At 61.8% G+C, this 17,063-nt stretch overlaps 1 protein-coding gene and 2 non-coding genes across 3 annotated transcripts; 1 reads left to right on the plus strand and 2 right to left on the minus strand.

The window, feature by feature from the left end:
* Positions 1-737: 737 nt before the first annotated feature.
* LOC120393294 (zinc finger protein 436-like) lies at positions 738-5,079 on the minus strand. Its single transcript, XM_039517822.1, has 3 exons — positions 4,989-5,079; positions 3,607-3,728; positions 738-2,445 (listed from the first exon to the last, which is right to left on the minus strand). Exon 3 carries the CDS (start codon positions 2,294-2,296, stop codon positions 1,421-1,423), a length of 876 nt encoding a protein of 291 aa, XP_039373756.1. The 5' UTR covers positions 2,297-2,445; positions 3,607-3,728; positions 4,989-5,079; the 3' UTR covers positions 738-1,420.
* Positions 5,080-9,908: 4,829 nt separating this feature from the next.
* LOC120393329 lies at positions 9,909-10,072 on the plus strand. Its single transcript, XR_005591995.1, has one exon. It is a non-coding gene; the product is annotated as a U1 spliceosomal RNA (small nuclear RNA).
* A 6,402-nt stretch (positions 10,073-16,474) lies between these two features.
* Positions 16,475-16,638, minus strand: LOC120393330. Its single transcript, XR_005591996.1, has one exon. It is a non-coding gene; the product is annotated as a U1 spliceosomal RNA (small nuclear RNA).
* Between the last annotated feature and the right edge of the window lie 425 nt (positions 16,639-17,063).

The raw sequence follows: 17,063 nt of genomic DNA on the forward strand, positions 1-17,063 counted from the left end.
GACGCTGACCAGACTTTGCGACGGTCCCTGTGCCGTTCAGGGTTACAGGGTGAGGAGGGTACAAACGCTCGATACCCGTACGACTGTTTAAAACTCACCTCGGCTTTCCTGGTAACAAACGAACAAAACCCGGTTTGCAAGAACTGCGGGTCTGCATGGTCTGTTACGCAGGCAAGAAGGGGGGAGATTCAATGCTGTTCTGGGACGGGCCAGTGAGTTTAAAGGCAACCCCACGTCTTCAAACAGCGGCTGGAGAGCTCTTCGCCCATTCTCCTGATGATCCGGATTTCTGGCCCCGGTCCCGGTTCAATCGGATACGCGGGGTCCCGCTGTAATTGTTGGGAATGACGGGGTACGGGACAGAGCCCCTGCAGCCCCCGGCCAAGGGATTTCTGGGGGGGGGGGGGTCAGGTCATTAGCCCAGGGACCTGATGGGACAATTGGGTTTATAACGTCGGCCTGCCTGGGAAGTAACCACGAAAACGCCGTCAGGTTATCCTGACTCTCGGATGTCACAGGCAGGTGACAAAACCCAGCCCGCACCTGAATTAGCTGAACCGAAGAGGCCGATTGCTACGGCCCTGGGACTGGGCGTGTTAAGATCTGAACTTCATAAATAAGAAAACGGGGGAACGAAGTCACTTAACGAAGTTTGTCCGTATGGAAATACATTTAATTGATGAACATAACGATGAGGGGCTGGGCCGGGCCACCCCCTCCCCCTCCCGCCCCTTCGCGGGGCCTTAAAGAAAGAGACTTTGGGGGGAAAAACCAAACCACCACATGGGTCTCCTGGAGCGAGTTTCCCCATCCTGGCTGCCACCCCCCGGCCCCCGGGATCTCGACCCTGAGAAACGTCCACCCAGGCCGGGCCAGAGAGCGGGACCCACAGGACACGGCCGCCTCCCCCAGCTCCAGCCAAAGCCCAGCCAACGCCTGGGCTGAACAGGATCGGCCGTTGGGCTCCAGCCCGTCTCCGCTCCCTCCTGTCCCGTCACTGCCAGCTCTGATGCACCCAGGCGACGCTCAAAGGGCCTTTCCTCTCTCCGGCGGGACCGCGGACGCTGCGACCGGGAAGGCCTGGTGGCTTCGTACTTCACACTGCAAAGGCTTTACCGGCTCGGCCTCCCGTGCTGCGTCGTTATGAAACGGTTCCCAGGCTCTGACGGCGTGTGCCCTGGGCTGAGCGGGCGGCGGTCTCTGCACCCCGCCCCGGCCCGGGTTTAACACGGTAACGGTGGACAGCGGCTGGGTTACGTTAACACCTTTGGCCCATTCGCTCCGTCCCCCTGTGCCGGGCTGGCGGACGGAAGAGCTGGTCGGGGCTGCCGGGGCTGCCGAGCCGGAGGAGTCCCCAATTGGCCACGCCTGACGCCAGCGAGCGGGCGGCTGGCTAGAGCGCCCCCGAGGCCGGCCGGGGTCAATCCCCCGCGTGCAGCCGCTGGTGCACCAGCAGGTTGGCTCTCTGGCTGAAGCGCTTGCCGCAGCCGGGGCACTGGTGGGGCCGCTCGCCCGTGTGGGTGCGCTGGTGGGTCAGCAGGTTGGCGCGCTGGTTGAAGCTCTTGGGGCAGCGGGGGCAGCGGAAGGGGCGCTCGCCCGTGTGCAGCACCTGGTGGGTCAGCAGGTTGGAGCTGCGGTTGAAGCTCTTGCCGCACTCCAGGCAGCGGTAGGGCCGCTCGCCCACGTGGATGCGCCGGTGCCGGTTGAGGGTGGAGCTCTGGGTGAAGCGCTTGCCGCACTCGGCGCAGGCGAAGGGCCGCTCGGCCGTGTGCACCCGCCGGTGGTTGACCAGCGTGGAGCGCACGCTGAAGCGCTCGCCGCAGTCCGGGCACTGGTGGGGGCGCTCGCCCGTGTGGGTGCGCCGGTGCTGCGCCACGTCCGAGTTGGTGCGGAAGCCCTTGCCGCAGTCGGGGCACTTGCAGGGCCGCTCGGCGGTGTGGGTGCGCTGGTGGGCCAGGCGGTGCGAGCTGCGGCGGAAGCGCTTCCCGCACTCGGGGCACGGGTAGGGGGCCTCGGCCGTGTGGCTGCGCTGGTGGATGATGAGCTCTGAGCTCTGGCGGAAGCGCTTGCCGCACTCGGCGCAGTGGAAGGGCTCTTCGCCCGTGTGGAGCCGGCGGTGGCTCACCAGGTCCGAGTTCTGCCGGTAGCTCTTCCCGCAGTCCGCGCACTGGTAGGGCCGCTCCCCCGTGTGCACCGTCTGGTGCCGGATGAAGTGCGAGCTCTGCGAGAAGCTTTTCCCGCACTCCGGGCAGGTGTAGAGTCGCCCTGGCCGGGCCATGGCTTCGCTCAGGTCCATTGTGTCGCCCCCGCGGGGAGCGTATTCACCCCCACTCTCCTCCGTGGGGCTCCTCGGCTCCAGACTCCGGGAAACGTCCCCTCCAGATCCTCCTGGCAGCGTCTCATTCGCCACCCCGGGCTGAGTCGCCTCCTCCTCGTTCCCACGCGCTGGAAGAAAGAGAGAATCCAGACACCCGTCACTGCCTGCGCTGGACTCCTCAGCTAAGGGGAACAAACCCGAGGTGTAAAAAACCCCCTGGCTGCTGTGACTGCCCCTGGTGGGAGGAGAGGCCCCAGGCTGGGAACTCCCACAGGATTCAAGCTCTCATTTCTGGCCCTTGGTTTTGTAGGGAGCCAGATGAGGCCGCACTGCCTTCCTGAGTCTGCAGACAGGCAGCTCTGGTGCTGCTCAGAGATCCCCAGCAGCAGGAAATTGAGAAGACACTGGCCGTTTTCAGGGCTGCTGTGACACTGACAAGAGTCAGGTCGATTTCACTCTGAGGGCCTGCAGGGGCCCTGAGCACCAGCGGAGGGAGCACTTGGGGCTATTCCCAGGGTTCGGGGGTCGATTGGACACACTAGGATCCAGGGGTGGATGGACGGATAGTGCAGGGTCTAGGGATGGGACTGGACCCGTCTCCTTTGCTGCAGCGAGTGGCTACCAGGGTCCCCGCACCCCTAACTGGAGCGCTGCAGGAGTCCCCGCGGTTCAGCTTCACGCGCAGATGTCAGCGCTTTCGAAATGTACCGTACGTAGAAAACGCCCCCGCAAGTCCCAGGACGTCGGCGGGGCGGGTGTGGGAGCGATCCATGAAAGCGACCGCGCTGCCAGGTACCAGGCACAGCCGGACAGAGACGCTGGGTGACTAGTCAGTGTCCTAGCGACCCCCAGGCGTCACCCCAGGGGAAGTACCGGTGTGAGGGGTGCGGAGGGGCAGCGTGGTCTGGTGGGTCAGACTCACAGAGCCTACGGCCAGAACGGACCCGGACAGAGATCCCTTTAGTAGCTGCGACCTTCCCCCTCCCAGGGACTGAAACCCCACGATCAAGTCACTCCTCCACCTTTGGAGTCCCGGGCTCTATTCCCGGCTCCGCCACCGGCTGCTACGTCCTCTCCCTGGGCTTCTGTTTGCTCTCACCCCCCTCCTCTCGCTGGCCGTTCACGCGGCCGGGTCCCCGGGGCAGGGACTGTCTCTCGCTAGGCGTATGTCCGGCTCCGAGCACAATGGGCTCCTGAGCTCAGGCCGGGCTAATGCTCACGTCACACAAAACGTTATTGTTCTCCATAAGGTACAAAACGAGAAAGCAAGGAACGTGGTGAGGTCAAACCCTGGGCTGAGGCCTGGGGAGGACGCGAGGCCTCTGCAGTGATTCTGTGACTGCTCCGGAGCCGCTGTTCCTCTGGAGGTCGCAAGGCACTGTGCAAAGATGGGTCACGGTGCAGGATCTGCCTAACAACAGGGAAACCGAGGCACGGAAATGGGAAAGGAGGCGGCGGGGCTGGGAACCAGGTCATAAGATCCAACAAAGAACGGAGCGTAAGGTGGTAGATATTGGTTGTGTGGGGAGATTTCGTGCGCACACACTCACCACGTGAGACACTGCGTGTGAGTCCGTGTCCCACTGCCCTGCACTATGCACGTAAACACACCTCTGTGCACGTGCGTGTGGAGGGGGACGGCGGCCTGGGGTTTAATCTGATCTGATGAGCTGCTTTGCTCTCAATACAGAATTAACCCCCCAGCCGCATTTACTCCCCGAAGCCTGAAATCCCCTCCCTGCCCGCGCTGGCTGCAGGGCCCCACCGGGCGGGAGTCCCGGCCGGATGAGCGAAGGAACCGCATTTCCTAACCGTGTCCCCAGCCCGTTTTCTTCGCGCCCGCGGCAGCATCTGCCCAGTCGGCGTCGCCGCGGCCCCTGCACAATCGGCTGCCCGTTGTGGTGTGCGGGTCTCTCACACGGGGGCAGGGCAGAGAAAAACACTTACAAACATACAATGGGGTTGGGGAAAGGCAGGGGGCCGGGGCAGCCCCTGACGGGCCATAAAGCCCCTTCTGTTACTGCCCAGGATTTAAAGGCCCCAGGAAGCCGGGGGGGAATTTCTGAGCTGGTTTAAGCGACTCCTCACCTGTGCGGGCGTCTCTCGGGGTCTCCTCAGCGCCCCGGGGACCCGGGACCCCCGGCTCTGCCCCTCGCTCCATCCGGGAGAGCGTCCGGCCCAGGGATCAGAAATCCTGCTCGGGGGCCGGGACAGGCGAGATCAGGGCTGGGGACGCGGCAGGAGAATATCGGCTACAGGGAACGGCCCATGACTTGAACCCAGCCCCGGCCTGCTCCGGGGGACGGGGCCTGACCCGGGGGGCAGGATACCGGGCGGGATGGGCCCCATGGGGCTGACTGGGGGGCAGGGAGGGGGCAGGATACCGGGCGGGATGGGCCCGGGGTGACCTGGGGGCAGGGAGGGGATACCACCCCAGGGGGTACCACAGTCCCTGGGGTCTCACTGGCCCCACTCCAGACCCCCAGGGCAGTGGGGGCATGGGGGGGGCTCTGGGATGTTCAGATCTTAGTCACCCCCCTGCCTGCTGGTCCTTCTCCATAGCTGGGTGGGGGTCTGCGCCTTCCCCGCCCCCCTTTCAGCCCCCCCACACCTCCACCCGTCCCACACACACCCCCCCGCCCGGCTCGGCCCGGCCCGGCCCCTCCCGCACCTGCCGGCCCGGCGCAGCAGCTCCCTCCCCCGGCGGAGCTCGGCGCTGCCCGGTCCAGGGGCGGCTCCAGCCCAGCGCGGCCCCCGGGCTCCCCCCGCCCGGGCCGGGAGCAGCAGCGGGCGGGGCGCGGACGCAGCAGCGGCGCTGACCCAGGAAGCCCAACCCCCGGGGGGGCGGGGAGAGCCAATGGACCCGCCCCCGCTGCCGGGAGGGGAGCGGGACAGACTGGGCCCGGCTACACGGCGTCGCACACCCGGGGCTGCGGCCCCTGCTAGTGCGCTCGGGGCAGGGCTGGGGGCGCGGGGCAGGCGGAGACGGGCCCTTTGTGCAGAGTCAGCACCCGGGTCTCCCCATCGATCCCGCCCCTGGCTCAGGAGGGGGTGTCCCAGAGCCCGGCCCCACCCCCTCCTGCCCCCCAGGGGAGAGACAGACAGGGCTGGCATGGGGGGCGATGCCCTGCATTGCAGGGGGCCAGGAGGGGGAGCTGGTGTTTGGGGTGGGGGAACAATCACTCACCCCACCCCCGTGGGCACCCCGAGAGCCCTCGCTCTGCCATTGACTGAAACACCCCTTCCCTCCCCGCAGGCAGCGTCTACACTCGGGCACAGCCAGGGGCGCGTAGACCCACCCCAGCCACTGTCTCTGTGTCCCCCACTGGCCTGCCAAGCCGTGAGCGGGGACAGGGCCCCCGGCTGCCTGTTCCCCCATCACCACAATCCCCCTGGGCCCCGGCCCCCACTCACCCCGAGCCCCCAGCTCTCTGGAGGGCAGGGAAGGGAGCTGAAGAGGTGCCAAGGGTGGCTGGGTGGGTGCTGGAGCAGCTGGTGGGTGGGTGCTGGGGTCCCTGTGCAGGGGCCGGGGGCACAGAGGCTGGGCAGGACCCCGCTGGGCCGTGGGCGGCTGGGGAGCCCTGGGCGTGTGCCGAGCAGGAGACTCCCGAGCCAGCGCGGTGGGGGGGGGGGGGCTGAGCCGGGGAGGCCTGGGGGAGGCGTCAGTAACTCAGCCGTGGGGCGACTCCTTCAGGGCCTGTGACCTCACGGTGCCGAGGGGGCGCCCGGAGCAGAAAACCACCAGGGATCCCAGCCGGGTCACTGCCCTGGCCATAGGGAGCCTCTGCCCCATGGGAGCCCCATTGCACCCCTCTTCTCCAGAGAAAGGCTGTGAAGCCCCTGGAGACGCCCCTGCTGGGCTGGGGGTGCTGGGGTGGGGTCCGTTTCAGTGCCTGCTCTCCCCACCCAGGAGCTGTGGGGTGGGCTGGAGGACTGCTCTTCCCCCTCAGCCCTCAGCCATGGGGCCTGGCCCGGCTCCAGGCCCAGCCTGGGGGCTGCCCCACCCCTTCCCTTCACAGCTCAGGCCCTCAGCAATCAGCATAGGCGGCAGGTTTGTATAATTTTTGGTGGGGCCCAAAATGGTGGTGCCCCCCCGCTCCCGCCCTGTAAGCCGATATAAAATGAAGCTACAACGCGTCAGTGCCACAAGATTACAAGGGTCAATTAAAAGTGGAAAGTCAGAAGCAGCACTTGCCTACTTCAATATACAGTATTATATTTTGTTGCATCTGTTGTGATGAAGTGGGAATGTTCTTAATATTTTCTCTGAATACTGTGTGGGTGCCTCAGTTTCCCCTGCAAGATGCCAACTGAAGGTGTTGGGGACAAAGAGATCAGGTGGCCTCCTTGTCCAGAAGAGACACAGAGGCCAGAGGAGGGAGTGTCAGTTTGGAGCTGGCTGGGGAAATTGGGAGAGACCCAGAACTTGGTTCTGGGTTCCCCACCCCGCAAGATGGACCTGGCAGAGGGGTTCTGTTTTCTGTACCAACAAGCTCTGTTTAAACTGTGTTCCCGTCATCTAATAAACCTTCTGTTTTACTGTCTGGCTGAGAGTCACATCTGACTGCAGAGTTGGGGTGCAGCGACCTCTGGTTGCCCCAGGACCAGCCTGGGCAGACTCACTTTGGAAAGTGCATGGTGTGGAAGGGCTGAATGCTCCGAGGTCAGACCCAGGAAGGTGTAAGCTTCTTGCCCTGGAGACAGTCTGCTCCGAGAGAGGAGGCTCCCCCAGAGTCCTGACTGGCTTTGTATGGAGATGTTCCAAAGCATCACAGCATCCCCTTCCACACCATGCACTTCCCAGAAGTCCACACAGGCACTGACACTCCCTCCTCCGGCCTTTGTCTCTTTTCCAGGCATTAGGAGGCCACCTGATCTCTCTGTTCTCCAACACCTTCAGTTGGCACCTTGCAGGGGAAACTGATTTGGGAGAAATGAAGTAAAAGCTGCCCAAACCGAGCTTGAGCACTCCTGAATTTTGAGGTGTTCAAATCTGGAAGGCAGGTGCTGGGGGTGGGAGAGGGCTGTGGGCTCCACGGGGGAGCATGGCAGCAACTGTCTGGAGCTGCATGGAGCCAGATACGCTGGTCTGAGTGGCACAGTAAGCAGTTTGGGGGTTGGAGAAGAGGTAGGGAGTTCCGGGTGGCAGTTAAGGGACAAGGAGCAGGGGTATTTGGATGGGGCTGAGGTTCGATGGGGCAGTCAGGGGACAGGCAGCAATTGGAGAGGCATGGGAGTCTAAGAGGTTTATCAGGGGACAGGTAGGGGGTGCGGTCCTGGGGAAGTTGGGTGGGGTCTCAGGAGGGGCAGTTGGGGACAAGGAGAAGGGAGGCTTCGATCGGGGCTGAGGTCCCGAGGGGCAGTTAGGGGCAGGGGTCTCGGGAGGGGGTAATTGGGGAACAAGGACCAGTGGGGCGGAGATAGGGGGTGGAGGTTCTGGGGGGCAGTTGGGGCTGGGGTCTGGGGAGGGGGCCATCAGCGGACCGAGGCTGGGATTCAAAGGGCTCTGGGCTGCTGGCAGCCGCGGGATCCCAGAGCCTTTAAATCCCAGCCCGGCTGGGAGTCAGAGGACTCTGGGCTGCCTGCAACCGCAGGGAGCCCAGAGCCTTTTAAATCCCAGCCGGGGCCGGGAATCAGAGGGCTCTGGGCTGCCCGCTGCGGCGGGGAGCCCAGAACCCTTTAAATCTCAGCCGCTGCTGGGATTTAAAGGGCTCTGGGCTGCCTGCAACCGGGGGGAGCTGAGACCCTTTTAAATCCCAGCCGCGGCCGGGAATAAATCCCAAGCAGGGGCTCTGCCCCACCAATGTTTTTTCTCCCCTGCTTGGAGCGCCCCCCCGCCGCTGCCGCCCGCCGCCAGGGCAGCCCAGAGCCTTTTAAATCCCAGCCGCCGCCGGGAATCAGAGGGCTCTGGGCTGCCTGCTGCGGCGGGCAGCCCAGAGCCTTTTAAATCCCAGCCGCGGCCGGGAATCAGAGGGCTCTGGGCTTCCCGCTGCAGCAGGCAGCCCAGAGCCCTCTGATTCCCTGCCGCGGCTGGGATTTAAAGGGTTCTGGGCTGCCTGCACTGGGAGCGCAGAGCCTTTTAAATCCCAGCCGCGGCTGGGATTTAAAGGGCTCTGGGCTGCCTGCAAACGCGGGGAGCCCAGAGCCTTTTAAATCCCAGCCGCAGCTGGGAATCAGAGGGCTCTGGGCTTCCCGCTGCAGCAGGCAGCCCAGAGCCCTCTGATTCCCGGCCGCGGCTGGGATTTAAAGGGCTCTGGGCAGCCCTGGCGCGGCGGCAGCGCGGGGGCGCTCAAGCAGGGGAGAAAACTGGTGGCAGAGCCCTGCTTGGGATTTATTCATGGGGCTAAAGCCCCAGAGCCCCATATAAGTCGGCGCCTATGGCAATCGGGGGCACCCCTCTCCCTCCCGGGGGGCATCTGACACGCAGGACAAACCCGTCTGATGCTCCTCAGCTATTTCCCATCTCCCCCCAGTGCAGCCAGTTCACAGCTCCCAGCCTGCAGCATCCCAGCACGGGGGTGGGGTGGGCGGGGGAAGAATCAACCTTTACTGACATTTACCGATAAAAAATCTCGTCTGTTCCAAGCCCAGGTACCGGTACCAGCCAGCACTGGGGCTGGGGGCGGGGGGCAGTGCCCCACGCTGCATGGGGTGGATCACAACAGTTCTTTCCAGGGTAGAAAAATACCAACAATCCTAGGAATAGCCACACTGGGTCCGACCAAGGGTCCCGCTAGCCCCGTGTCCTGTCTGCCGACACTGCCGGTGCCAGGCACCTCGCAGGGAATGAACAGATCAGGGCGATTATCCAGGGACCCAGCCCCGGTCGGCCAGGCCCAGCTTCTGGCTGGCAGCATCCAGCAAGTGCTCTTGGAGCCTTCAGTGCCAGGAGATGGGGGACACACACACACACACACACACACACACACACACACACACACACACACTTCAGTGCCAGGAGATGGGGATCTGTATGTGTGCTAACCACACACACACACACACACACACACACAGACCCCCGCGCTGGGCACAAGGGCCCCACAGACCCTGCCGGGGGGGGGTGTATGTGTCACACCCGGGCGTGTGCAAGGGGCTGTACAGGAGATGGGCCCGGCGCTGGGCTCGGCGCTCCGCCGCGCGGGACCCCGGGGCAGCCGCACCCGGGGGTGGGGGGGGCTTTAAATTGTCCCCCCCCCCACTATCAGCCGGCGGCTCTACAAAGGCTCCCGCGCCCCCGCCAGCTGCAGCCGCCCGCAGGCCGGGGAGGCCGGGCCCAGCCCCGGGACCTGGCGGGGGCGCGCGGCGCGGAACAGCTGGGGCCGGCCAGGGCAGGGGCGGGGCCGCGTGAGCACGTCTGCAGATCTCCCCGCGAGCGGAGCATTGTGGGACCGGGAGCAGGCTGCCGAGCAGGGCCCCTGTTGACCGTGCGGGGCTCGGCGGCGAGAAGGGTCCGAGCCCGGGGACTGTCGGGGCAGCTGGCGGCGGGCGGGGCCGGTGTGGGCGGGGCCGGCGGTCGGTCCGAGTCGGGCCCCACCGTGTGTTGAGAGTGTGGGGCGAGCGAGGGCGGGCGGCGGGCGGGCGGCAGGAGCTCATACTTACCTGGCAGGGGAGATACCATGATCACGAAGGTGGTTTTCCCAGGGTGAGGCTCATCCATTGCACTGCGGGTGTGCTGACCCCTGCGATTTCCCCAAATGCGGGAAACTCGACTGCATAATTTGTGGTAGTGGGGGACTGCGTTCGCGCTCTCCCCTGGCCTCCGTGGTGCAAAGACAGAACGAGGGTTCTCCCCGGTGCGGTATCAGGGTGCACGTCGCTCATTTTCCCTGGGACTTTTGCTGTGCGCGGTTTTCTCTTTTTACGACTTAGCTTTATGGCTGGTAACTAGTGGTAGGAGACGGGGGGTTATTAAAGGGAGGGGGCCTCCACCCCACGACACGCGCCGGAACAGCCGCTGCCCCAGGCTGCCTGGCTCTGCCTTCAGGTCTCCAGCCGGGCCGCGCTGCGGGGCCTGGGGGGGTGCGGGGGCACTTCCCGGGGGAGGAGGCCGGGGCAGAGTCTGCGCGCAGGACGGCGGCCCGAGGGCGGGGTCCGGGGTCTCCTCTGGCTCAGCCGGTGCAAAGACACAATCAGGAGATTCGCCGCGTTACGCGCTAGCGCTTGTCTCCTAGTTACAGACCCGCGGGCACGTCGCTCTTTTCTCCTGAAATATTTTCCCTCCTCGCTTTTCTTCGTCTCCCTCCCGATGTGCTGGCGGCCAGTGGCGGGGGGGCCCGCTCCCGCCACGGCACCAGCCAGAGCAGCCGCTGCACCCGGTGCCTGGCTGCGGGTCTGCAACTGAGCCGCGGTGCAGGGTCTGCACAGAGAACGGCGGCCACAGGGCGGGGGGGGGGGCGGCAGTTACCCCCCCCCCATTGTCCGGCCCAGGGTGAGCGCCGGGCCCACGGGCAGGCTCGTGGGCAGAGGGAGCAGCAGGAGGGTAGGGAATGGGGGCGCTCCAGGGGCGGAGGGAGCAGCAGGAAGGGGGATGTGGGGGCGCTCCAGAGGCGGAGGGCAGCAGGAGGGGGATGCGGGGGCGCTCCAGGACGGGGCTCAGGGAAGCTCAGGAATTGGGAGCGGCCCTGCAGGGCACCCCATGGAGGGCAGGTTTCTGGTGGCGGGGTGGGGGCTGGGGTGACGGAAGGTCCCTAAAGGAGGTGGGGGCCACCAGCGCCCGCCCCCACCCCCGCCCTCCCGGTCCGCTCCCGGGCTCTGCGCCTGTGTCCGTGGAACAGCGCCACCTCGTGGCGGGTTGGGGGCGGGCGCTAGGCCGGGAGGGAGCCCGAGGGCCTCGCTGACTCTAGGCGGCGCTGCCGGGGCGCCCCAGCCGAGGGGCGACGGGAGGCCCTGCGGGAGGGGGACGGGGCCTGGGGTGAAGCCTGGCGGGCTGGTGGGTGTGGGTGGAGAAGAACCGAACAGTTTCTTGGGGGGGGGCACCCAGAGGATTCAGGGGGCCTGGGGCAAAGCAATTTGGGGGGCCCCTTCCATAAAAAAAATTGCAATACTATAGAACATTGTATTCTCAGGGGGGGGCCTTGTGGGGCCAGGGGCAAATCGCCCCACTTGCCCCCTCCCCCCCGGCAGCCCTGGCTGGGGGTCCTCCCCTGTCCCGGTGTGGCCCGAAGCCCCCCCCCCCATCAGCCTCTGGCTCTAGGCATCTGACTCAAACCTTCCGCCTGATCCTATACACGGTCCCTAGTCTCTGGGGAAAACAGGTACAGAGCCTGCTCCCTACGCTGAACCTGTGGCAATTCTCTCAAGGGGGGAGGGATGGAAATGTTTGTCCTGAGGGGGACACTGATGAGAGAGCGACTGACCCCAAACCACACACGTCTGGAGGTGCCCTGATGAGAGCGGGGTGGGCACCTGCTTGGAAACGAATAACCAGCCACTGAAGTGACCTGCAAACAGCCATAAAGTAGAAGGGGGAAGCAGCCCCCATACACTGAAAAACACATTAGGAGAACAACGCAGAGTAACGCAGAGTCATGTTAAAAACTAACAGTGACAACCCTTTTTCCTCTTCTTTTTAACCCAGGCTGCTGCGCGGAGTGGATGGAACAAGCTCCTATTCTGTCTCCCTGTTTAAAAAAATCCGTTTAATATAAAGCTCTCAGCTAGAGAACCTATCAGATATTAAACTTACCAGACAGATTGTAAAACATTATTAAAGCTAATGTTAAAATAATGATGTAATACATAGGCTGAGAACAGCGTAGCCGTACGTCGGATTAGATCATCCACAATACAAAGTTTGTTTTAAGAACTCACATGATACACACAGAACATAATCAGCAATAACCCACATTTGGGTGAATAAATTGAACAGTCCAGTTTAGAATGCGAATACTCCGGTACATCGCTCATGAAGAGTTCTACAGAGAGCAAAATATATCAATGAGTGGAGCGTGTCCCTCAGTAACTGAGAATTAGGGTCACGTGTCCACTTAGAAAATACAGTTTATCAGGGAAGTATTTTAGTTACTTTCCTTACTGTAAAAAGACCAGGAGAACTTGTGGCACCTTAGAGACTAACAAATTGATTTGGGCATAAGGCTTCCAGGGGCTGGCAATCTATGGCACACGTGCCAAAGGTGGCACATGAGCTGATTTTCAGTGGCACTCACGCTGCCCAGGTCCTGGCCACCAGTCCAGGGGGCTCTGCATTTTAATTTAATTGTAAATGAAGCTTCTTAAACATTTTAAAAACCTTATTTGCTTTACATACAACAATAGTTTAGTTATATATTATAGACTTATAGAAAGAGACCTTCTAAAAACGTTAAAATGTATCACTGGCACGCGAGACCTTAAATTAGAGTGAATAAATGAAGACTCAGCACACCACTTCTGAAAGGTGCCGACCCCTGGTATAAACTTTCGTGGGCTAAAACCCATTTCATCGGATGCCTGCAGTGGAAAATACAGTAGGAAGGTACATATATATACAGAGAACATTAAAAGATGGGGGTTGCCTTACCAATTTTTTTGGAATGGGCCATCCCAATTACCACTACAAAAGTGATCGTCCCTCCTGCTGCTAATAGCCCACTTGAATTGGTTTGTCTCGTTAAGTGTTGGCAAGGCAACCCCCATCTTTTCATGTTCTGTGTATTTATATATATCCTGTGTGGCAGAGCTCGGACCTTGCTCCCGTGGGACCTGCGCTTCTAGGCGGTTTACGCTGCCTCAGTGGCTCACTGTGACCCTCCCCGTAGCCCTTCTCTCTCTGGGGCCAGGGTTACAGTCTACTGAGCCCTTTTCATCATAGGCTGCAAGGAGGTTGGTGAGAAAACTCCCACAGTCTCTGTTCAGCCTCCTGTCCTGACAGGGACCTGACTTCCCCTCCCGGGACCTGTTCCTGTAGTGGTGGGTTGGGGGGAACCCGGGCCCACCCTCTACTCCAGGTTCCAGCCCAGGGACCCTAATGGCAGCAGTTGTTGGCAGCCAACCTTTCACTGCCAGAGTTGCTACATTTCCCTGGGCCACTTCCCCACAGCTCTCCTGCTTCTCCCTTCTTCACCCTCACCTTAGGGCTCCCTTAACGATGGTTTGAGGGTGTCTTCAGTAACCGGCCCTTCAGCCGCACTTCCTCTCCTCTGGCTCCCCTGTCTGACTGGAGTGAGCCCTTTTTATAGTATCAGCAGGGCCTTAATTAGAGTCAGGTGGTCACATTAACTGAATGGCCTCACCTGACTATTTGCAGGTTAATTAGAGTCAGGTGTTCTCGTTAGCCTGGAGCAGTCCCTGCTCTGGTCAGTCAGGGAACAGAAAACTGTTAATCCAGTGGCCAGTGTATCTGCCTTCTGCTATTCTGCTGTACCCAACTGGCCTGGGTCTATCACACGTCCTACTGTATTTTTCACTCCATGCATTGGATGAAGTGGGTTTTAGCCCATGAAAGCTTATCCCTAAATGAATGTGTTAGTCTCTAAGGTGCCACAAGGACGCCTCGGGTTTTTTTGGTGATACAGACTAACACAGCTACCACACTGAAACCTTTCCTTGCCGTGCTTCTCATCAGCATTCCAGATCACGCCCCCCCCCCGGTATTGCCAATGCCCAGTGATGTGTTCTGTGTAGATGTCCCTCAACCACCAGATGGCATCTGACCCCGTGCGTTGTCGCATCAGACAGGAGTAGCATTGACCAATTCCACATTCTCTCAGCACTCAGGGCCGGCTTCAGTCGACTCCCCCGATTCCCCGGAATCGGGCCCTGCCCCTAAGAGGGTTTGGGGTCAGTCGCTCTCTCATCAGTGTCCCCCTCAGGAAAAACATTTCCATTCCTCCCCCCTTGAGAAAATTACCACTGTTTTATAGCGTAGGGAGCAGGCTCTGTGCCTGTTTCTCCCAGAGACTAGGGATCGTTTATAGGATCGGGGGAAGGTTTGAGTCAGATGCCTAGAGCCAGAGGCTGATGGGGTGGGATGGGGACGGACTTTGGGCCACATGGGTACAGAGATATGGGAAGAAGGGGACACACGTCAAGGCCCAAATGGGGCTCTGGGTGATCGCTGCTTCCCACCACCCAACACAGATGTAATGAGGCTCAGTGGTGTCCGTATAAAGAAATGAAAACTACTGATTATTCCTCAAGAAAGGCTTTGAATGACTTACAGCTAGAAATGCAACACAGAAGACAAGCACAAGTACAAGTAAACTTTTATTACTATGTTTAATACTGCAGCATTAATATAATCCGAGATCAAATTATCCCGACACTCCATTTTTTAATACTATAGTATCAGTACAACTTGAGATCAAAAAAGCTTGAGCAACCCAGACTTCTCCATTACCTTATACTCCATGCAGCCAGACTACTCGACTTTAAAACCTTACCCGGCCGAGAATACGTTACCCTTTAGCCGACCGCTCTTTGCATTGGCCAGGTGCAGATAGTCGGTGCAGCTCAGGTTTCCTCGGTTCAGGGGGTGCGGGTCAGACCGATCAAAGAGAATAACTTCTTAGACCAAGACACACCCCCCCCCCCTGCGAGGTTCTACACATTGAATCTCATCTGCCCGCCGCGCTTTGAAGCAGGGCAACCAAAATCAGGTTAAAAGGTTGCAAAGTCAAACACTAACGGTAGGAAATCCCAGCGTAACGGCTGTATAATTTCAGTTTCCTTTGTTTGTAGCCAATTATTGTTTTAGTTTATAAACGATGCTCAAGGAGAGAGCTCCCTTCGATAGCCCACCGTCTCCGCTGGGTTAGTGGCTTGATTGTGGGTGAGGTGATCTCGATGGGGCCTCGCCCATCAAACCCACATAGGAATCAGATTTTTGGTGCAGTGTTTTTGAACCACAAGTTCCAAAGGTGGTTTCAATAAGCCGTCCCCGGGGGCATGGCCTGCTAGACCATATACGAGTCCACAGAAAATGTTGGCTGGTTGTAGGCATCTTTTGACCACAAGTTGCAGCTTAATTTTGCAAAGGGTTTAAAGATGATTTTGCGAAGCTCATTTGATTAGGCCCAACACCGGCAATACTGTTGTTCATCTTAAGCTTAACAACACCCCTGCTGAAATTAATCACAGTGGGGACAGGGGAGGCCCCTCAACTCCCTAACAATCCCCCCCCCCGACCCAATAAACTGTTGGTTTCTTCTCCCAACCACACCCACCAACCCGCCAGGTTCACCCCCAGGCTCCTTCCCCCTCCCGCAGCGCCTCCCTCCTCCCCTCGGCTGGGGCGCCCCGGCAGCGCCCTCGGGTTCCTCCCGGCCTAGCGCCCGCCCCCAAACCGCCACGAGGTGGCGCTGTTCCATGGCCAAAGGCGCAGCAGAGTCCGAGAGCGGACAGGGAGGGCGGGGGCGGGCGCTGGTGGCCCCCACCTCTATAAGGGACCTTCCCTCACCCCCGCCCCCCCCACCAGAAATCTGCCCTCCATAGGGTGCCCCTGCGGGGCCCGGCTCTCACTTCCTGAGCTTCCCCTGAGCCCCCGTCCCTGGAGAGCCCCCCCCCGCATCCCCCCCTCCTGCTGCTTCCTCCGCCCATGGAGCGCCCCCCCCCAAATCTCCCCCTCCTGCTGCTCCCTCCGCCCCTGGAGCGCCCCCCCCCAAATCTCCCCCTCCTGCTGCTCCCTCCACCCCTGGAGCGCCCACCCCCTGAGTTCCCTCCCGCTGCTTCCTCTGCCCCTGGAGCGCCCCGCTTCCCCTCTCCTGCTGCTCCTCCGCCCCTGGCGCGCCCACCCCCGAGTTCCCCCTCCTGCTGCCTCTGCCCACGAGCCTGCCCGTGCGCCCGGCGCTCACCCTGGGCCGGACAATTGGGGGGTGCTGCCCCCACCATAAGGCCGCCGCTCTGCGTGGCCCTGCCCTCTCCTCCTCCTCTAGAAAGTGCCTCACTCCCCCTCCGCCCCGCAGCGTGCCCAAGCTGGAGCCCAGAAGCCAGAGCCAGGCACCGTAGAGCAGCGCCTGTCCCGGCTAGTGCCGTGGAAGAAGCGGCCCCCTCGCCTCAAAAATCCTGCCACTCACCGTAATGCTACGTCGCGTAAGCAGAAACAGAGAGAAAAGCGCCGAGAGCGGAAGCTCTAAGGAGAAGCAGCGACGTGCTCCTGCCATCGCGCTCTCAGCGAAGCTCACAGAGAAAATCCTCGTTCTGTCTTTGCACCAGCCGCGCCAGGGGAGAGCGCGAACGCAGTCCCCCACTACCACAAATTATGCAGTCGAGTTTCCCGCATTTGGGGAAATCGCAGGGGTCAGCACACCCGCAGTGCAATGGATGAGCCTCACCCTGGGAAAACCACCTTCGTGATCATGGTATCTCCCCTGCCAGGTAAGTATGAGCTCCTGCCGCCCGCCCGCCGCCCGCCCTCGCTCGCCCCTCACTCTCAACACACGGTGGGGCCCGACCGGACCGACCGCCGGCCCCGCCCACACCGGCCCCGCCGCCGCCAGCTGCCCCGACAGGCCCCGGGGCTCGGACCCTTCTCGCCGCCGAGCCCCGCACGGTCAATTGGGGCCCTGCTCGGCAGCCTGCTCCCGTTCCCACAATGCTCCGCTCGCGGGCAGATCTGCATACGTGCTCACGCGGCCCCGCCCCTGCCCTGGCCGGCCCCAGCTGTTCCGCGCCGCGAGCCGCCAGGTCGGGGCTGGGCCCGGCCTCCCCGGCCTGCGGGCGGCTGCAGCTGGCGGGGCGCGGGAGCCTTTGCAGAGCCGCCGGCTGATAGTGGGGGCACAATTTAAAGGCCCCCACGCCCGTGTGCGGC

Source organism: Mauremys reevesii, unplaced genomic scaffold (assembly GCF_016161935.1).
Source record: "Mauremys reevesii isolate NIE-2019 unplaced genomic scaffold, ASM1616193v1 Contig18, whole genome shotgun sequence".
NCBI lineage: Eukaryota > Metazoa > Chordata > Testudines > Geoemydidae > Mauremys > Mauremys reevesii.

What these genes read in the sequence shown, in the direction of transcription:
- LOC120393294 (XM_039517822.1), bottom strand. Translation starts at nt 2,296, where the DNA reads ATGGACCTGAGCGAAGCCATGGCCCGGCCAGGGCGACTCTACACCTGC.